The sequence below is a fragment of the Bubalus bubalis genome, chromosome 9, assembly GCF_019923935.1.
Source record: "Bubalus bubalis isolate 160015118507 breed Murrah chromosome 9, NDDB_SH_1, whole genome shotgun sequence".
NCBI lineage: Eukaryota > Metazoa > Chordata > Mammalia > Artiodactyla > Bovidae > Bubalus > Bubalus bubalis.
The window spans coordinates 105,233,410-105,251,758 of NC_059165.1; the positions used below are offsets into that span (position 1 = coordinate 105,233,410).

The window sequence follows — 18,349 nt, forward strand, 5'->3', positions numbered from 1 at the left end:
TAATTCCTATTCATGACTGCATTACACTCTTTGCTAATGCAATAATCTATACCTTCCTAAAGACGTTGTGGCTTATAGCAAGGTAGTTTCTTCCTCTCCACCCTAGGTTTACTGAATTTTCTCCTTAGTTTTCAGTTTTTCATTTTCTCTTACAATAACTTCATATTTCTCTTTCAATTTTTCCAGTTCTAGGCAAAGCAGCTCTATTTCTGGATTTTCTGGGGTAGCAGCTCCCGAGTGATGCTTTAAAAAAAAAAAAATCCAAAGCACTATTAGGTTTCTCTGGTTCTTCATATATGTCCAGGACTCCCAACTTTTCCAGGTACCTCTGGAACTGCTCAGCAGTTTTGTAATGTGATACAGTGACAGCAGGAGCGACCTCCCCATTTTATTATTTGTTTTATTTTATATTTTCACCCCCACATTACAGGCGAGACATCTGCGGCCAGGGAGGGGCCATCACCTCCCTCAGAATGTTTAGTCTTCTTTCCCCTACATCTGGGTCATCCAAGCCTGGAGACCCTGCAGTGCAACAGAGAATTCAGCACCCAGATTCCCCATTCAGACAGGACGCCCAGCCCAGGATCTGGGATCAGCCTGAGCCTCTTTGGGCCCCTCTTCAGTCTATCCCACACCCCTTCAACAGGCCAACCACAGCGTCCTACTCCATGGATGCCAGGTCCTGGCCCTGGACAGCAACTTCCGTTTCAAGGTGGTTTTTAAGGTTCCCACCATAGGATTGTGGCAGCTGGTGCTGGGCAGAATCAGCGTCTATGGAGGGGAGCGGCTCCAAAGCCCGGGGAGTAAGGATGGAGTCTGAGCCACTGGGCGTGGATTACAGTCTTGCGTGTGCTGTGTGGCCCCAGGCCAGCCACTAGCCCTCTCTGAACCTCACTGAGGCTCACTAAACTAGGTCCATAGGACAGCCATGTCACTCAGGGGCATCACGTGAGTGTCTGGAAAGAGCAGACTGAGTATGCAGTAAACAATAACCAGCCGACGTGGCGGCAGTCATCAGGCTTCTCTGTAGGAGGAGGCAGATGCTCCTGTTTCTCCCTGGGAACCGAACCTGGGGGTCCGCCCTAGGCCCCCCAGGAGCAGCAGTGGGGACCTAGCCGCCTGGGCAAGGCTGTCCTCCACCAGACCGTCCTGCCAGCCAGGCCCCGGAGCCCCAGCCTCAGGGCATCCTTGCATCTGCTTCCTGTCCTTCAAGTCCAGGGCTGGCTTAGGGGCACGCAGAGGCAGCTCCATCTTCTCCTTGAGAGTCCCAAGTGTGCCCATGTCAGCTCCCTCGCCTTTTTCCCAGGATATATTCACCATTAGGGCCTCTTGTGGAGACACCTCCTCCGGGAAGTCTGCTGGGCTGGTCCACTGCCAAACCTGGAGAGGGAGGGCGGGGTCAAGGCTGTGGGCGGGGCCTTATTTCTCATCCCCACAAGGATGGAGTGCACCAGGTCCCTTCGGGCTAAATTCTCTAAAATCCTGAGGCCAATTCAAGGATCAATAGGAAGGGCTCCCCATTTCTCTTTGGAAAACTGTCTCTCTTCCTCTGATGAGTGATGTGGTTGGGCAGGGCAGTAGCCCCAGACTGGTTCTTGCCATCAGCATGTGATCCTGGCCCAGTCATCAGAGCATTCCAGCCCCCTGGTTCCAGTGATAGACTCACGGATGGGCATGTGACCCAAGCTGGGCCAATCAGTGATGGCCCAGAATTTCGCTGCAGTTAATGGGAAAAAGGGATACCCTGTTTCCACAAGAGGAAGGCTGAACCTGCCTGGAAAAGAAGCCTGCAGGGAAGCTAGCACCCCAAAGAGATGGAGTCCTCATTCCTGGATCCAGCCGTGCCTGAAGCCCACAACCTTAGAATTTTTTTTCCATCAGGTTATGTTGTGAAGTCATTCGAGTTCTGTTTCTGCTACTAGGAAATGATCCACATGAGGGTCACTTTGGATTTCTATTTGCTTGTCTATAAAATAGGGTAGGTTTTGTTGTTGTTGTTGTTTTGTTTTGTTTTGAGTCCTTGCACCAATGGTTTGGAAAGAATAAAATGAGTTAACGCATGGCCATTACTCTTCAGAGCCCTAATCCAGATATGGACCCAATAAACAAGACCTGGAATTAGAAAGAGGGGCCCTTACCTGCTTCCCCTGGCTGCCAGAGAACTTGATGGCGGTGCTGGCACCAGGTGTGGGCAGGGGTGGGCACAGGTGCCTTACAGCCCTGGGGAGAGAGGGGAACCGGTCAGTGCTTCTGTTTGTTCTTACTTTTTCATTGTTCTGACTTATTTTTTTCATCTCCATTAGGTTACAATAAGGGGAGTGAAGATGCGACTGAGAGGTCAGAGCAGAGGGAAACTGTCAGACCCAGGGTGAAATTCCAGCACTGCTCGATGCCCTGGGCCTGACTATCTGGGCCTCAGTTTCCCATCTTGAAAGTGGACATAAAAACCTATTCGGGGCCAACAATTATTATTATTCATACTACCACTATTACAGATCATCTCAGGGGAGGGGGTGCAAGTTACCTGTTCAAGCCGAGGTACCCAAAGATTCCCAGGAGAAGGATGCTCACGAAACTCCCCAAAGATGCGAGGAAGATGGACAAGTCGGACAACTCAGAAACCTGGACTTCTAGGAGCAGAAGAGCTTGGGCTGAGGGAGACACACCTTCTGCCTCTCATTGAGAGGGGCACTGGCAGGGGCGGGTCCCCCATCAGCTCACTGCTGACCCTGGCGCAGCGCGAGCTGCTCTGAGCCTCAGTTTCCTCCTCTGGGAAGTGGGGCCCGGCCTGCCCTGTGACTGTGGGATAAAGCCCTGGGACACTAAGTGCTCAGGACATCGTAGCGCTGATCACCTGCAGGTGGGGCTCGTGTGGTTGCCCCCCTGGACCCAGACCTGCCCACCACACACCTAGTCTGACTCACTGCTTCTTTTACAACCAGATTTCACTGCGAGGACAACAGGTAGGGACTATGGCAAGAAGAGGGGTCATTCGGTCCCCAAATCTCCCACTTCCACATGCCCCAAGACAACAGAGCCCACCAACTTCCTTATGTCTGTGATGAGAGATATTCATTCATATTCATTCATTCCCTCAATAAATACCCACCCCTGCTCCCTCCCTCTCCCCAGTAGCTCCAAGGTTGGGGGAGGCAGAGCCCAGAAAGACACCCCCACCTGCTCCCAAGGTGTCAGGCTAGATAGGCGGGGCAATCACAGCTGGAGGGGAGGGGGATGCCCCAGAAGGAAGCCTGGAAGGCTTCCTGAAGGAGAGAGCTTTTGAGCTGAGTTATGAAGGGTGAATAGGAGTTTGACAAGGAGACCAAACATTCTAGGCAGAGGCCTGCAAGGGCAAGAACATGGGAGTGTGAGAAAAGGTTTATGGGAGGAAGATACAGCAGAGGAAGCTGGTGAAGGAGGTGGGAGCAGGTCAGCCTGTGACTTGCTCCTGAAGGAGATTCATGGGGAGCAATGGAAATCTGGAGGGTCAGGGCAGAAATGCTTGTTGATGTGGGATGTGGGGCAATGTATGCTGGGTGAATACAGGGTCCACCCCCCACCCTCCTCCATTCAGGCTTCCCTAGTGGCTCAAATGGTAAAGAATCTGCCTGCAATGCAGGAGACCCAAGTCCGATCCCTGGGTTGGGAAGATCCCCTGGAGAAGGAAATGGCAACCCACTCCAGTATTCTTGCCCGGAGAATCCCATGGACAGAGGAGCCCGGCAGGCTACAGTCCATGGGACTGCAAAGAGTTGGACACGACTGAGTGACTGTCACTCACCCCCTCACTCACCGATGGTGAAACGCAGGGGCTGGCTCCAGGCGCCCCTCCACTTGGCTGTATCTGCGCGAACCTGCACCTTGTAAGCTGTGCCAGCCCGCAGGCCTTGGAGGGTGACCTGGGTCTCTGTGGGCTTCACGTGCAGCTCTGTGAACGGGAGGCAGCCGTGAATCCCCAGACCCCCTTTATTCTGAGCTCCACCCTGGGAGGTGAGGATGGGGGTGGGGATCACAGACATTTTGTGGAAAACTCTTCCCTAAATGCACCCATTCGCCTCGAGTTCATTTGGAAAAATATTCTTCATCAAAATCTTCAGCAAACGATGCTATTTTTCTCAAATTCTGACCAATATGCCCTTCCCCCACTCCTAGCCCAGTCTCTGCCAGCCACGTGTGCCTTCTCCTCAGAGCTCCCTAAAGGCATCAGGTCCCATCGTCAACCTCAGGCCTTTGCACTGGCTGACTCCCTGGCCGCGTTTACCCTTTCCTCAGATGACTACATGGTTTCCTCCCTCACCTCTTTCCCATCTTTCAGGTGAGGGTCGGGGTTACCTTTGTCTAAGTTGTTCCCCCACAGTGTCCCCAGCACCTCAGCACATAGTAGGACCTCAACAACTGTTTGTGGAATGGGCTGACTTAAAAAAATAAAGCACCTTATAAAAATCTTTAAAATGAGAATACAGTTGGTGGTGGTTGTCCAGAAGAAAAAAATTCCTAGAACCCTAAATCCATATTCTTTGTAAATATCCACGAGGACTATTCTTCAAAAGAAATTTCAGGGAAGTCGGTACATTTGGCCAAATGGGCAGTTGGTACATGAATCTTCAGCAATTTGGTTTTTGGCAAATCGGTTTTCAGCAAACGGGGCTGTTTCTGGCTGTGCTGGAATGCATCACCAACTCCCATTAGGCTTCATTTATCCCCTCTAAATCTACCTGTTGGAGATGCAAGAGATGCGTGTTCCATCCCTGGGTTGGGAAGATCCCCTGGAGTAGGAAATGGCAACCCATTCCAGTATTCTTGCCTGGAGAATCCCATGGACAGAGGAGCCTGGCGGGCTGCAGCCCACGGGGTCGCAAAGAGTCAGACACGACTGAGCGACTGACAGTGCATGCGCGAATGCACACTCCCTCTAAACATCACAGGGTGACCAAACTGGTGGCAGGATGTCTACGTCTGAATCTGGAGAGCCCCCATCCCCCCATCCCCCCATCTCCCCTCCCCCTCCCCTCCCCCTGGCATCATGCCTTGCCCCGTTCTGGGCTTGTGCAGAGAAGGCAGGAAGTAAACCCACGGTCTTGCTGGCCTGGCCTGTTGCTGCAGGAGATGGTTGGATGAGGCTGTATCTGCAAGGCTGTGCTAACCAGTGGGAGAATGAGGCTCCCAGTGCAGGAAATGACAGGAAGATCCAGCCTTGGTGAGACCTGCCCTGTACATCCTCATTTCTTTCCCTCTTATGGGGCAGGAAGGGGCACCTGAGTTCAAATCCAGACTTGCTTAACCTTTGGGCAGGTGAATCCCAGGTGGGCAGGTGAAACTGGGCAGGCCTCAGTTTCCCCATCTGTGGAATGGGGACAGTCATTCCTGCTCCATGGGAGTTGCTGTCAGGGTCAATCAAATGATGAGTCCAACTCTATCATTTTATGGGTGGGGAACCCAAGGCCCAGAGAGGGACAGTGAGGTGCCCAGGGTCACATAGCAAGGCAGACTCCAGCCCAGACCCCTTTCCCCACAAGCCAGGCCTGTGCTGCCTCACCTACCAGATACTTGGTTGCTGTCCTCCTCCTGGCAGCACACAACGTACTCCTTCAGGACACCAGGGCAGGTGCTCAGCAGAGATGGTGTCCAGTCCACAGACACCGAATCCTGGCTGAGTTTCCTTACCGACACGTGCTGTGGGCTTCCGGCCTCTGAGGCTGCAATCACACCATTGCAATGGTCATTTCCAAGGGTGCTGGCTCAGCATGTTCTGCCTGCCCAGCTGGTACCGTCCAGAGACCCAGGGAACCAGGACCACCAAGTCAAGTGGGCCTGGGTTCAAATCCTGGCTGCACTACTCTGGTACCATCACTTCCTCTCTCAGAGCCTCAGTTTTCTTACCTATAAAATGGGGCAGTGCCTCTTGGGGTGTCTTAGAAGTCGATTGAGTTGACTTTTTGGGGTTTTTTTTGGCCTCTCCATGAGGCATGTGGGATCTTAGTTCCCTGACCAGGGATTGAACCCACACCCCCTGCAGTAGAAGCAGAATCTTAACCACTGAACCACCAGGGATGTCCTGACTGAGCTGACTTCTAAGTGTCTGGCTTTTGGCCAGCCCTTGATAGGCAGTAGGTGCCTCTAAAAGGTATTCCCCGTTCCTTATATCCAAGGACCACTGCTGAGTCCCCAGAGGAGACCACCCTGCAGGTTTGGGCCACTCACCATTGCCTCCAAAATGGTAGGTGGACAAGACTGTAGACCATGAGGTTGGCTTCTCTGGGTGTGCAGAGGCAAAGATGGTGACGCGGTAACATGCCTTCTGTTCCAATGCCCCAGATTCTTGGCTCCAGCTGTGAGTTGCTGGAAGGATTAGCAAGGGCCAGGCCAGTAAATAGGTTGTGTCAACACCTTTGTACCTGTGCCATCTACCAGGAACTTTTAGAACACTCCTACTCATGCCTCAAAACCCTTGCACCAATGTGCCTTCCTCCAGGATTCCTCCAGGATTCCTTTGTTTTGCCCTCTCCCAAAGCATCCCCAGCACAGCTCTTACTCCGTGGTGCCAGGGGTGTCTGTGTCCAGCCTGTCTCCCCTGGCTGGAAGCTCTTGGAGGGCCAGGCTAAGACTGAGGATTTTGGGGGACCTGGCCAAGACCAGGGCAGAGAGCAAGAGGCTGCCTGGGCCATTCAGTACCCTCTCTTTCCCTCCAGAAGCCTCATTAATTTGCCACTAGCATCTTGCTAGTTGCCACCTTTCCTGGCACCCGTGAGTGTTTACAAACACCCTGGGACGTGAGACTCATTTCCTGCCAGGGTGCAACATGCCCAGGGCTGAGCCCTGGCAAACCAGGATTGCAGCAGGAAACTCCAGACTTGCGCGAGTAGGAGGGTCTGACAGGTCTTGGCCCGTCCCCACTTCTGTGTGACCTTGAGAAAGTAGCAAGAGCTCTCTGGGCCTCAGATACCCCACATGGAGGATGCCTGTAGGTTTGAGTTGACTGGGAGTGCTAATGGAGGATTCAGGGTAACTGAAACTACCGTACCCATTCCAGCTGCGTCAGGGTCCTGGGGGGCCGTCAGGATGCAGGCGGCAAGGTTCTCCTCCTGGCCCTGGAGCTGCCACTCAATGCAGTACCTCATTCCCTGGGCCCGGGCTGGCCAATGTATGGTGGTCCCGTTGGCTCCGGCACTGATATTCAGAAGCCCTGGTTCTGGAAGAAAACAAGGGAGGCACGTCAGACCAGCGGTCTTACGCCCCGCCCCCACCCACCCACCCAAGGCTCCGAGAGCCCCATCCCACTCTCTCAACAAACTCTAACCCCCAGGGGGCCGGGAGTGTTTGTATCTGACTCTGTCTCCCGGCGCTGGGGGCTGCCGAGTTGGGGGCTGAGCACCAAGGGGCAGCAGCGGCCGTTTGAATAAATCGAGCCCTTCCCCAGCCTGACCACGGGTTCTCTGCCAGGATGCCCACCATCAGAGCTCCCTATGCTGCCACTTCTACCCTGCCAGGCTGGTAAGCAGACGCTCCAGCAGATGCCTGGCCGCCCACCACCGGCCTCGCGCTGCGGCAGTGGGCGGCTGTGGTGGGGGAGGGGCCTCCTCGTCGGACCGGTGCTCAGAGGACACACCCACTCAGCCCTCTTGGGCTCATCTCTGCAACTCCCTACAACAAGGGTATCAGCGCCAACCTGAGAGGTGGGTACTGCTTCCAGTTCTAGAGAGCACAGCTGTCATTGACTGAGTTCTGACTGTATGCACCAGGCCAGGGCTGTTTTACAGTCACCATGATCAATGATATAAATCGTATCAATATCATACCACATCAATATCAAATTATATCAATGATATAAAAACTGAGGCTCAAAGACAGAGAGCCACCAGCTCAAGGTCACATAGCAAGGCCATGGCCCAAACCAGACCAGGAACTGACAGACTCCCTGATGTGCTGCCCTGGCAAAGTGGCTGCATCTGTCTGAGCCTCAGTCGTCCCATCTCTGAAATGGGTATCATCGTAACCACCCTGCTGGGTGCTCAGCAGGATCATGACTAAGGTGAAGCAAGCAGGGCACTTATCTTGGGCATGAAATTTAAGGAGGTGTCAAAGAATTCACTTATCAGTATCAATGCTCTTTTAATGCAATATTTTTTAAAAATAGAAATGAATGGAAAAATATGTACTGAGTACTATTCAGGGTTGCCAAACAATGGAAACAGCTTACATGTTCATCAGTGGAAAAACAGATAAACGAAATGTGGCCCATCCACACAGTGAAATATTACTCAGCCATAAAAAAGAATGAAGCATGACATGTGATACAATGTGGTTAAATCTTGGAGACATCAGGCTGAGTGAAGGAAACCAGACACAAAAGATCACAAAGCATACGATCAGTTTCTATGAAAAAGCCCAGGAACATCCACAGAGACAGAAAGGAGGTCAGTGATAATCAGAGGCTGGGGGAGGGGATGGGAAGTCACTGCTAATGGGGCAGGGTCTCCTTTTGGGGGTGATGAAAAGTCCCGGAACCAGAGGAGGTGATGGTTGTATGACACTGTGAAGCGATTAGTGCAGCAAAGTGTGCTTGTTAACATGGTTCATTTTGCCATGTGAACCTTTCCTCAATAAAATATATGTGTATATACATACACATAAATCTTGATTTTTAAAATTTTAGATTTATTTTTTATTGGGGGTAATGCTGGTTTATACTGGAGAAGGCAATGGCACCCCACTCCAGTACTCTTGCCTGGAAAATCCCATGGTGGAGGAGCCTGGTAGGCTACAGTCCATGGGGTCCCTAAGAGTCGGCTGAGCGACTTCACTCTCACTTTTCACTTTCATGCATTGGAGAAGGAAATGCCAACCCACTCCAGTGTTCTTGCCTGGAGAATCCCAGGGACGGGGGAGCCTGGTGGGCTACCATCATGGAGTCGCACAGAGTCGGACACGACTGAAGCGACTTAGCAGCAGCAGCAGCAGCAGCAGCAGCAGCTGGTTTATAATGGTATGTTTCATGAGTACAACATTATATTTCAACTTCTGAATACCCTACTGTGTGCTCACCATGGAAAATTTAGTTTCCGTCTGTCACCATAGAGTTGATCTTCTTTACCCCTCCCCTCCCCCGTCTCTTCCCCTCTGGTAACCACTACTCTTTTCTCTCTGCCTATGTGTTCGTTTTGGTTTGTCCGTTTATTTATTTAGTTAGTCAGTTAGTTTGTTTGGTTTGTTGGTTGGTTTTTATATTCCACATCTGAGAGAAATTATAGCCTATCTGTCTTTCTCCATCTGACTTATTTCACTAAGGATAACATCCTCAAGTCCATGCCTGCTGTCACAAATGCCAACATTTCACTCTTTTTACGGCTGAGCGGTTTTCCATTGTATACATGCACCGCATCTTTTTGCTCCATTGATGATCATTTAGGATGTTCCCATATCTTGGCTATTGTGAATAACACTGCAATGAACATAGGGGTGAATATGTTGTTTCCAATTATGTTTTTCTTTTCTCTGGATAAATACACAGAAGCGGAATTGCTGGATCATATAGCTCAGATGGTAAAGAATCTGCCTGCAATGTAGGAGATCTGGGTTTGATCCCTGGATTGGGAAGATCCCCTGGAGAAGGGAATAACTACCCTCTCCAGTATTTTTGTCTGGAGAATTCCACGGACAGAGGAGCCTGGCAGGTCCATGGGGTCGCAAAGAGTCAGACACGACGGAGCAACTAACACTTTGACTTTTCATGGTAGTTCTAGTCTTAATTTTTTGAGGAATCTACATACTGTTTTCCCTAGTGGCTGCACCAACTTGCATTCCTACCAACAGTGCGCAAGGATTCCTTTTTATCCACATCATCACCATTTATTTTTTCATTATATGTAAATATATGTATATATTTAATATATGTATGTGCCTGTGTGCATGCTAAGTCGCTTCAGTTGTGGCCGACTCTGTGACCCTATGGGCCATAGCCTGCCAGGCTCCTCTGTCCATGGGATTCTCCAGGCAAGAATACTGCAGTGGGTTGCCATGCTCTCCTCCAGGGTATCTTCCCAACCCAGGGATTGAACCTGCATTGGCAAGCAGGTTCTTTACCACTAGCGCCACCTGGAAAGCCCTTAATATACGTATACCTGTATATAAAGTGAGCAAATTGCCTAGATTTTAAATGAAGACAGGATCAGCCCTGTTCTTGTACAACCCTGCATCACTTGACACCCTGATCCTGCCTCTGGTCCCAATAAAACTTTATTTACAAAACCAAATGTTTGACCTGAGCTGTAGTTTGCCCGTGAGGTTATTTTTTGAACCATTCCATTATAACACTATGCCTTTTTAAAAACACTATGCATTTTTGATGACTAACTTTTGATACACTCCTAAATTAGACACCCCCTTAAATTTTTGTGCTTCACTTGTCTGACCTAGTCTAGCTGAGGTTCAGATGTGCTCAGCTCCAAGGGGCCCTCCCACCACCCAGCCAAAGGCACCTGAGTGGATGCAGGCAGGAATGTGCCATGTCTGATTGGGGCCGAGGCCAAAGCGATTCCGGGAAACGACGGCCAGATCATAGGCAGCACCCGAGAGGACGAGCTTTTTCTTCAGGCGCAGAGTCCTCTTGGCCCTGGTCTTACATGGGCAGGACAGCATGTGCAGATGGATGTGGTAGGTCACCTCCAACCCAGAGTCAGGCCCAAGGCAGCCTTCCGGAAGCTCCAGTTGGGGCAGCTGTCATGAGTGTGAGAGATGGTATTTTGGGGACCTGAACATGCTCCTTGTCCCCATGGGTTGACATCAGGATTCAGCCCATGAACACAGACTCATCCACAGGCCCAGGTGATGACTTGAGCAAAAATTTACAAACTAGTAAACCTCAGTGCTGGCAAGACTGTTGGGAAACTGACACGGTCACTGATCGTTGGTCTGGGGGAACGGGGGAATAATTTGGCAAAACCCACTGAAAGCCAGGGGAAAAAAAAGTTTCCATCTTTGAACCCAGTTGCCTCAAGTCTGGAAATTTTTTCTAAGAGAAAGGATTCAAATTATAGGAAACCTAGGAAGAGAAGGAGCTTCCCTGTAACTTCACTGTAACAGGTCACTGGGGATCTGGCTGAATCGATTATGGTGAAATCAGGGGTTGAAACGTATGTTTTTGCCCCTGACTCAGGCAGGAGACTTTTCCTCTGTACCTCGGTTTCCTTCTCTGTAAAATAGGTACATTTGACCATACTTAATGAGTTGTTTGGGGGACTTCAAAGAAATTATCTCCCATCCAGACCAACTACAGTCAACTACTTCCTGGCCTCCCAGCTTCCACCTGAACCCCCCACAATTTATTCTCCCGATGGCCACCACAGGGAGCCTGTGAACACCTGAGTCCAGCCATATTCCTCAGCTCACACACCTACCATGGCTCCCCATTGCCTTCAGATTTCAACCTACAGTCTTTCCGGTCTCAGTCACCTTCACGGTTCATCTCCCTGAGCTTTACACATTTCCACTCTAGCCTCCTGTTGCCTTCTCTCTCTTCCCAGGCTAACCCACAGCCCAATAACAACCCTGTTACCTGCTCATGCAGGGTCACCTGCCTCCTCCCATCTGGGCGAAGCTGCTCTACTGAGAACCTCACCTCAGCCTGTGGAGGGGTTTCTGCAATGAGACAGCAAGACGGTAACACTGGGGGTGGTGCCCTGGCTCACAACCTCCTGCAGACCCTGGATGAAGACATGGGACCTTTTCCCTCCCTCCCATGAAACACAGGATTCTGCAGGTTAAATAGTTTGCAGAATCTGCAAACATGGAGATCCACCTCATGAGGGTGAATATACCTGATGCATTTGGCTAAAAATGGTTCAAATGGTCAGTTTTATATCATGCCCTTTTTTAAAAATACTACAGATTTTTTTAGACAAATCTGGCAACAACTGGAGCTGTTTCCCAGCAGATACACTCTTGGGCTGGCAGGAGGAAGCTCCAGTTCAAAGGCTGGGGGCCAAATATTGACAGTCACCCCTTCTCTCCCTTGCACCCCCACCTTGGGCTACATGTCCACTCTGGAACTGCTGGCTCCAGCTTCCCGTGTTGTTTGGGAAAATCCATCTTCACAGCACAGCTACATGCACCCATCAACTCCCTGTTCAGCTTTCAGAGAACAAAACCCACCAAACTAACCAGAAGGAGAGAAGGACTGAGAAATGTTTTCTTTTGAGATGACAGGTTGGCTGCATTTTATAAAGTGAAACTCTCTCACTGCCCTGTCACCTGGAGCCAGGTTCCCCTAATTTCTCCTGCCATCTTATTTCCAACACCCATCACCTTATTGCTAATACTCGCCACCTTATTTCTGATCCCACTACCATCTTTCAAATGCCTGTCTCCCTTCCTGTGGCCCAGGGTTTTCTCACCAGGGGGGATGCACACAGGGCTGCTCCAACTGCTCCAGGGACCTCTGGGGGCCCCTGGCCCCAGACGCCGCCGCAGCTGGAATTCCTGGGCCATGTCCATCTCCAAGGGGCAGAGGCATGACTCTGAGGAGAAGCAGAACAAACTTCAGGCCAAGGGGCTGTCCCACACAGCTAGCAGTACCCAGAGCTTGGGATGATCACTTAGCCACCATGTACATATGAAGCGCCAACTGTATGTGCACTTATTGAGCATCAACTGTGTCCGTGCACTTATGAGTGCCAACTGTGTTCATGCATTATTTGAGAGGTACCTGCGTGCCAGACCCTGGGGACAAGGACAGTCAGAATAGGCCAGGTCCTGTGCTCTGGGGCCTCAAGGATCACCCAGTTCTTACACTGTCTGGGGTTCGAATCTCAGCAATACCATTCCTTGGGATGTGACCTTGGCCTTATTGGGCTTCTCCAGCCCAAGCCTGTGTTTCCTCCCCTGTGAAATGGAAATCATCCAGTATTGAACTACAAGGGGGCACAAACAAGTCTACAAAGAATTTAGCACTGGGCCTACGACACAGTGGGGGCTTCTCCAGTGGCTCGGCAGTAAAGAATCTGTCTGCAATGCAGGAATTGCAGGAGATGCAGTTTTGATCCCTGAGTTGGGAAGACCCCATGGCAGAGGGCTTGGCAATCCACCCAGTATTCTTGCCTGGAGAATCCCATGGACGGAGGAGCCTGGTGGGCTACAGTCCATAGGGTCGCAAAGAGTCAGACACAAGGGAAGCGACTTAGCACTAGCACACCATGGGTGCCTAATTAGTGCTAACTTGCTGCTGCTGCCATTATTCATTATTATTCTCACCGAAGCCGGCATCATCCTGACGTCCGCAGTCACCCTAAAATGAGATCATATTTATCCATGATTTTACATTTGGTGTTGAAAATATTAGTTAGCTCTTTTGAAATCTTCAACAATTATTTTGCCAAATGCCACACAGAACCCTGGATTGGATCTGGGAACAGCGAGAGGACATCCTTGGAAAAGCAAATGAAGGACTTCCATGGTGACCCAGTGCTTAGGAACCCGCCTTCTAACTCAGGGGATGCAGGTTCAATCCCTGGTTTGTGTGAGCAAGGGCAGTCATAATCAGATCTTCAAGTCAGAGACAAACCCCAGAGGCTAACTATGGGGCAAGAGTGGAGGCCAGGTGGAAGGGGTGATAGATACAGAGACTGCAAAGCTGATGGGGAAAATGTGAAGGTGCCCTGTGCCCTGTCCAAACCGCTGATCTGGGGAATAAACTCACCAGCTTCCATGGGCTGCCAGGTGTGCGGTGCCGGAACTGTACCTGGGCACCATCCTGGCGGGCTGGGGTCTCCCACTCCATACGCAGCTTCCCGGCTGACTTGGACACCTTGATGTTTTCTGGGGGAGGGTCGTATTTAACTGGAAGCAGAGGTGGGGGTTGGGGAAGGGAAGCAGGCGTGTGTGTGAGTTGCTGGTCCTGAAAATCCCAGAAAACCTGCACGTGATCCTCCTGGTCCAGAGAAAGCCCCAAGGCCCACCCTAGCAAGACCCCTCTACGCCTGGGATTCTATGAGTCAAAGAGTCAAGATTCATACACAGGATCCTGTTAGTAAAAATATCTTTAAAATATTAATACTCATTGCTGGCAAAGCTATGGTGAGACATACTTCTGTAAATTGCTGATGAGAGAGTAATTAACTGGTTCTATGTTTCTGGAGGACTATTGGGGAACTCTTGCTAGCTTTTTAAACTCACTTCAGGGAGCCTGACCTAAGGAGAGACATCTGTCACCCTTCCTGTCTTTTGGTCAATGGTGTTTGATTCTACCTCAGGGCCTTGGCACTTGCTGCCTGAACCACACTTCCCTATCTTTATTCCTGCTGGACCTTTTTCATCCTTCAAGGACTCAGCTTGAACCAGGGGCCTTCCTGATCTGCCAGGAGTATCTCAGCATGTGTAATGATCATTCCCTGTCCATCACCCTACTTGAATCTGGGCTCCATGAAGCTTTGTCCATCACCCTATTTGAATCTGGGCTCCATGAAGCTTTGTTCATCACCCTATTTGAATCTGGGCTCCATGAAGCCTTGTTCATCACCCTACTTGAATCTGGGCTCCACGAAGTAGGGATAGGGTTCGGATTAGGGTGAGGAGAATGAGGCAGGGTTGTACAAATACAGGGTCAGATCCTCTCTTTATTTAAAATCTTGATATTTTGTTCGTCATGGCTTTTTTTTTTTTTTGCATCAATATTGATTTTTTTAAACATTGCATCATGATACCATTTATCTTGACTACTGAGGTTTTTCACCACTGCCCCCCCTTAAGTTCTGTGGCCAAGGAGGGTGCCTCATTCACCCCTCCCTCGTCCCAGCCCTGGGCTCTGACCTCCTTTGCCCTTAACCATGTCCTTTATGACTGAGCATGGCACACAGTGGCAGCTCAATACATCTAAACCAAGGGTGTGTTGTTAATTAAAAACAGATTCTAAAGACCCAACAGGATCTTGGGAGCATTACGGTATCAAGGAGAAACCAGAAGCTACCTAAATGTCCAGCAGTAGGGGATCAGTAAGGGAACCATGAAAGACTCTGCCAAGTCATAGGGCAGTGTTGGATGGGAAAACAGCTGGCACTATTCAACCCCTTGCCAGAAACCCAGAATCTCCCCAACCCCGGCTCAGGTCTTGGCTTGGGGACCAGAAGCTTCTCTGGGTGAGGAGAGGGTCTTGGGGAGGAGAGCAGGGTGCTGACCTGAGCTGTAGAGGTTCAGGGTAACGTTGGGGGACTTCTCTGTCCGGTTGGCGGCCCGGGATTCCACCCAGAGAGTGACATTATGGAGCACGGATATGCCATCCTGGTCAGAGAACTGCAGCTTGGTGGCCGAGCCTGTGGCAAAGTAGCAACAGCGGCCAGACTGGAGGCTGCGGGAAGGAAGGTATTGGTGCTGGGTCTCAGCGGCCGCGGTGGATGACGTGCATCACAGCCCACTGTCCTTTCCTGCCTCTTCCACCCCTCCTCCCAGCCTGGGGGCTTCTTGGGGATCAGCCTGGGGGCTTCTTGGGGATCAGCCTGGGACTAAGGGTTTTAGAGGACCCCAGAATCTCCTAACAAAGCCTGTCACGGAGGGAAGGAAGAAATGAATGGGTGGATGAGTGAATAGAAGTATGAGTCAGTGGGAGGGCGAGGAGGAAGGAAGGACAGAGGGGTCCTAACTGCCCCCCAAACTGGGTACCCACCTGTGCTGAGCACCCACAACACAGAGCCCCAGCCAAGGCCCAGGAAGGGGCACAGACCCCGAGAACAGAGGCAGCCGTTGCGGAGCAAAGGGTAGGGTCCTCACCAGCATCTGAGGAAGTGGCTGACTCCAGCTGCAGGGCCCTCGTACTCCCAGGAGCATTCATAACCAGCGCTGCTGAACACCCGGTAGCAGCTTGGGGCCCTGGGGCCTGAAGCTGAGCCTGGAGGTTTGAGAATAGGCTACAGTGTCAGGGAGGGGGTGTCCGCAAACTGACTCAACTCAGGGAGGTATCTTTGTGACACTTATGTAACCCAGTAGTACCTCAGCTTAAATGCGCTGTGGCTTCCAGCACCTTCCACTGCCCTTCCCACCTGTCTCCTGCCATCTCCCCTGCACTTCCTGCTCCAGCCACTTCAGCCTCCTCCCTGGTGTTCAAACATATCGGACTCACTCCTACCTCGGGGCCTTCGCATGTGCTGTGCCCTCTGCCTGAAACGCCCTTGCCCCAGATCGTCACATTCCAATTTCTCCTTCAGAGTCACCACCTCAAACACTAGGTGATTTGAAGCAGCCCCTTCCCTCTCCACCTCCCGCTCTGCTCTGTTTATTTCATAGCACATCATTATACACAGGATATGCATTAGTGTGACTGTCTTCCACCCCCTGCACTAGGCTGTGACCCCAGGAGGACAGCTGGGTTCGCAGCTGATTCCTTCACATCCAGGACCGTGTCTGCACATAGTAACTGTTCAGTAAATATCTCTTGAACAAAAGAATAGATGAAACGCCTGCCCGGGGCAGATCAGTGAATTTGTTATAAGCATGAGTGTTCCAGCAATGCTTGCTTCGGGGAAGGCAAAATGTTTAGCGGCTGCTTAACCCCCCATGCTGACCAGTCGTGTGACTCTGTTAGGGGGCAGACAAAGCTTACAGAGGTGGATGACTGCACTGAGTTTGATGCGGACAGGCTGTCAGGATGTCAGGGCAGGGCTCCCAAGACCCCACTCTTGGGCTGAGCAGGAAGGAGCTAAGGGAGGGGCTGCTAGGGAGGAGTCAGTCAGAGCCCAGCAGCAGCCCTCCCTTCCACGATGGGGAACTGCCCAGACCTGAGTCTGCATCTGGGTATGGTGGGTTCTGAAAACAGCATCCGACGGTACTGCAGGCTTCAGCTGCAAAGGCAATGAAGAGATAATGATAGTCTCAGCCTTTCACTGCAGAGGGAGAGGCGCTCACCCAGGGGTCATCCACACACCTGTCCACTTTCCCATCTATGCACCCCCACCCTTCCATCCAGCTTTCTATCCATCCGTCCATCCTCCCATCCACCTATCTATCCATCCAGTCATCTATCTGTCTTTCCATCTACCCGCACATCCATCATCCATCCACCCACCCACTCATCTATCCATTTACTCACCCACCCACTCATCTGCCCATCCATTCATCCATCCATTCACCCATCTGCTTCTCAGGCTGCTCCTCTAAAGCAACTCAGTGTCCTCTGCCCCCTCCCTTTTGCTGGTCTCTGGCACCCCACTCCAGTACTTTTGCCTAGAAAATCGCATGGACGGAGAAGCCTGGTGGGCTGCAGTCCATAGGTTCACTAGAGTCGGACACGACTGAGCGACTTCACTTTCACTTTTCACTTTCATGCATTGGAGAAGGAAATGGCAACCCACTCCAGTGTTCTTGCCTGGAGAATCCCAGGGACGGGGAAGCCTGGTGGGCTACCGTCTCTGGGGTCGCACAGAGTTGGACACGACTGAAGCGACAGCAGCAGCAGACCTGCCTGACCTCCAAAAGTCCCAAAACCTTGCTGATCTTCAGTTCACAGAAAGGGAAACTGAGGCACAAGGAAGTTATCCAAGTTTATGCAACAGCAGAGTTGGGATGAGAGTCCAGACTTGGCTCTTAGAAAGGGCTGAATCCTTTCCGTTGGATTCCACAAGATGGAGAGAGAGTATGTATGTTACATACACTAGATACATATCTATTATATACATACTTGCTCTTTATCCCTTCCTTAGCTACTCCTCACTAAACTCTGGCAAGTGGGAAAGATTCAGAGATTTAGCCCACTCCACCCTGTTAGCTCAGCTGGTAAAGAATCTGCCTGCAGTTCAGGAGACCCTGCTTCGATTTCTGGGTCAGGAAGATCCCCTGGAGGAGGGCATCGCAACCCACTCCAGTATTCTTGCCTGGAGAAGCCCCAGTGGCAGAAGAGCCTGGCGGGCTACAGTCCATGGGGTCACAAAGAGTGGGACATGACTGAGTGACTAAGCACAAAATACAGAAGACAAAATCAAGACCGGAGAGGAAATGCCCAAGTCTGACTTTAGAAGTCATAATTACTGTTGTCCCATTTGACAGAGGGAAAGACTGAGGCACAAAGACATGGAACCAAACCTGGAACCCAGTCCACTAGCCCTCCACATACACACAACCCCACTACCCCCAATAAGAAGAGGCAAATTGTCAGGGTAGGGGACTCACCGCCCTGTCTGTGGCACAAGAGGAGAAGGAGGGCAACCAGCCTGAACCCCCATTGCCCCATCCGGTCCTTGAAGAGGGCAGCAGCCCCAGATGAACTTCTGTGCTGCCGGTGAGGCCCCAGCCACCAGGTCTTTCCTCACCCAGGAACACGCTGAAGCTGATAAAGAAAGACTAAAGAGATTAAAAAAAAAAAAAAAAGTTATGA

General features: G+C 51.2%; 1 protein-coding gene across 3 annotated transcripts; it reads right to left on the bottom strand.

The window, feature by feature from the left end:
- Positions 1–382: 382 nt before the first annotated feature.
- Positions 383–18,332, bottom strand: IL12RB1 (interleukin 12 receptor subunit beta 1). Of its 3 annotated transcripts, none has more exons than XM_006057928.4 (16): positions 18,145–18,332; positions 16,758–16,820; positions 15,754–15,871; positions 15,165–15,334; positions 13,691–13,830; positions 13,246–13,279; positions 12,390–12,512; positions 11,552–11,634; positions 10,476–10,713; positions 7,022–7,189; positions 6,202–6,339; positions 5,541–5,696; positions 3,794–3,928; positions 2,525–2,630; positions 2,139–2,220; positions 383–1,380 (listed from the first exon to the last, which is right to left on the bottom strand). In XM_006057928.4, exons 1-16 carry the CDS (start codon positions 18,203–18,205, stop codon positions 1,015–1,017), a joined length of 2,181 nt encoding a protein of 726 aa, XP_006057990.4. In that variant the 5' UTR covers positions 18,206–18,332; the 3' UTR covers positions 383–1,014. The 3 variants fall into 3 exon arrangements, with proteins under 3 accessions (XP_006057990.4, XP_044804268.2, XP_044804266.2); XM_044948333.2 differs by having other exon boundaries at positions 15,650–15,871; positions 16,583–16,820; positions 18,145–18,230; XM_044948331.2 differs by having other exon boundaries at positions 15,650–16,820; positions 18,145–18,230.
- Positions 18,333–18,349: the final 17 nt, after the last annotated feature.

Excerpts from the sequence above, each read along its gene's own strand:
- IL12RB1 (XM_006057928.4), bottom strand. The coding sequence starts at position 18,205 with ATGGGGCAATGGGGGTTCAGGCTGGTTGCCCTCCTTCTCCTCTTGTGC. Across the intron at positions 6,340-7,021 it reads CCCTGACGCAGCTGGAATGG|CAACTCACAGCTGGAGCCAA; the intron begins GTACGGTAGTTT and ends TAATCCTTCCAG. Across the intron at positions 3,929-5,540 it reads GGACAGCAACCAAGTATCTG|AGCTGCACGTGAAGCCCACA; the intron begins GTAGGTGAGGCA and ends TCCCGTTCACAG.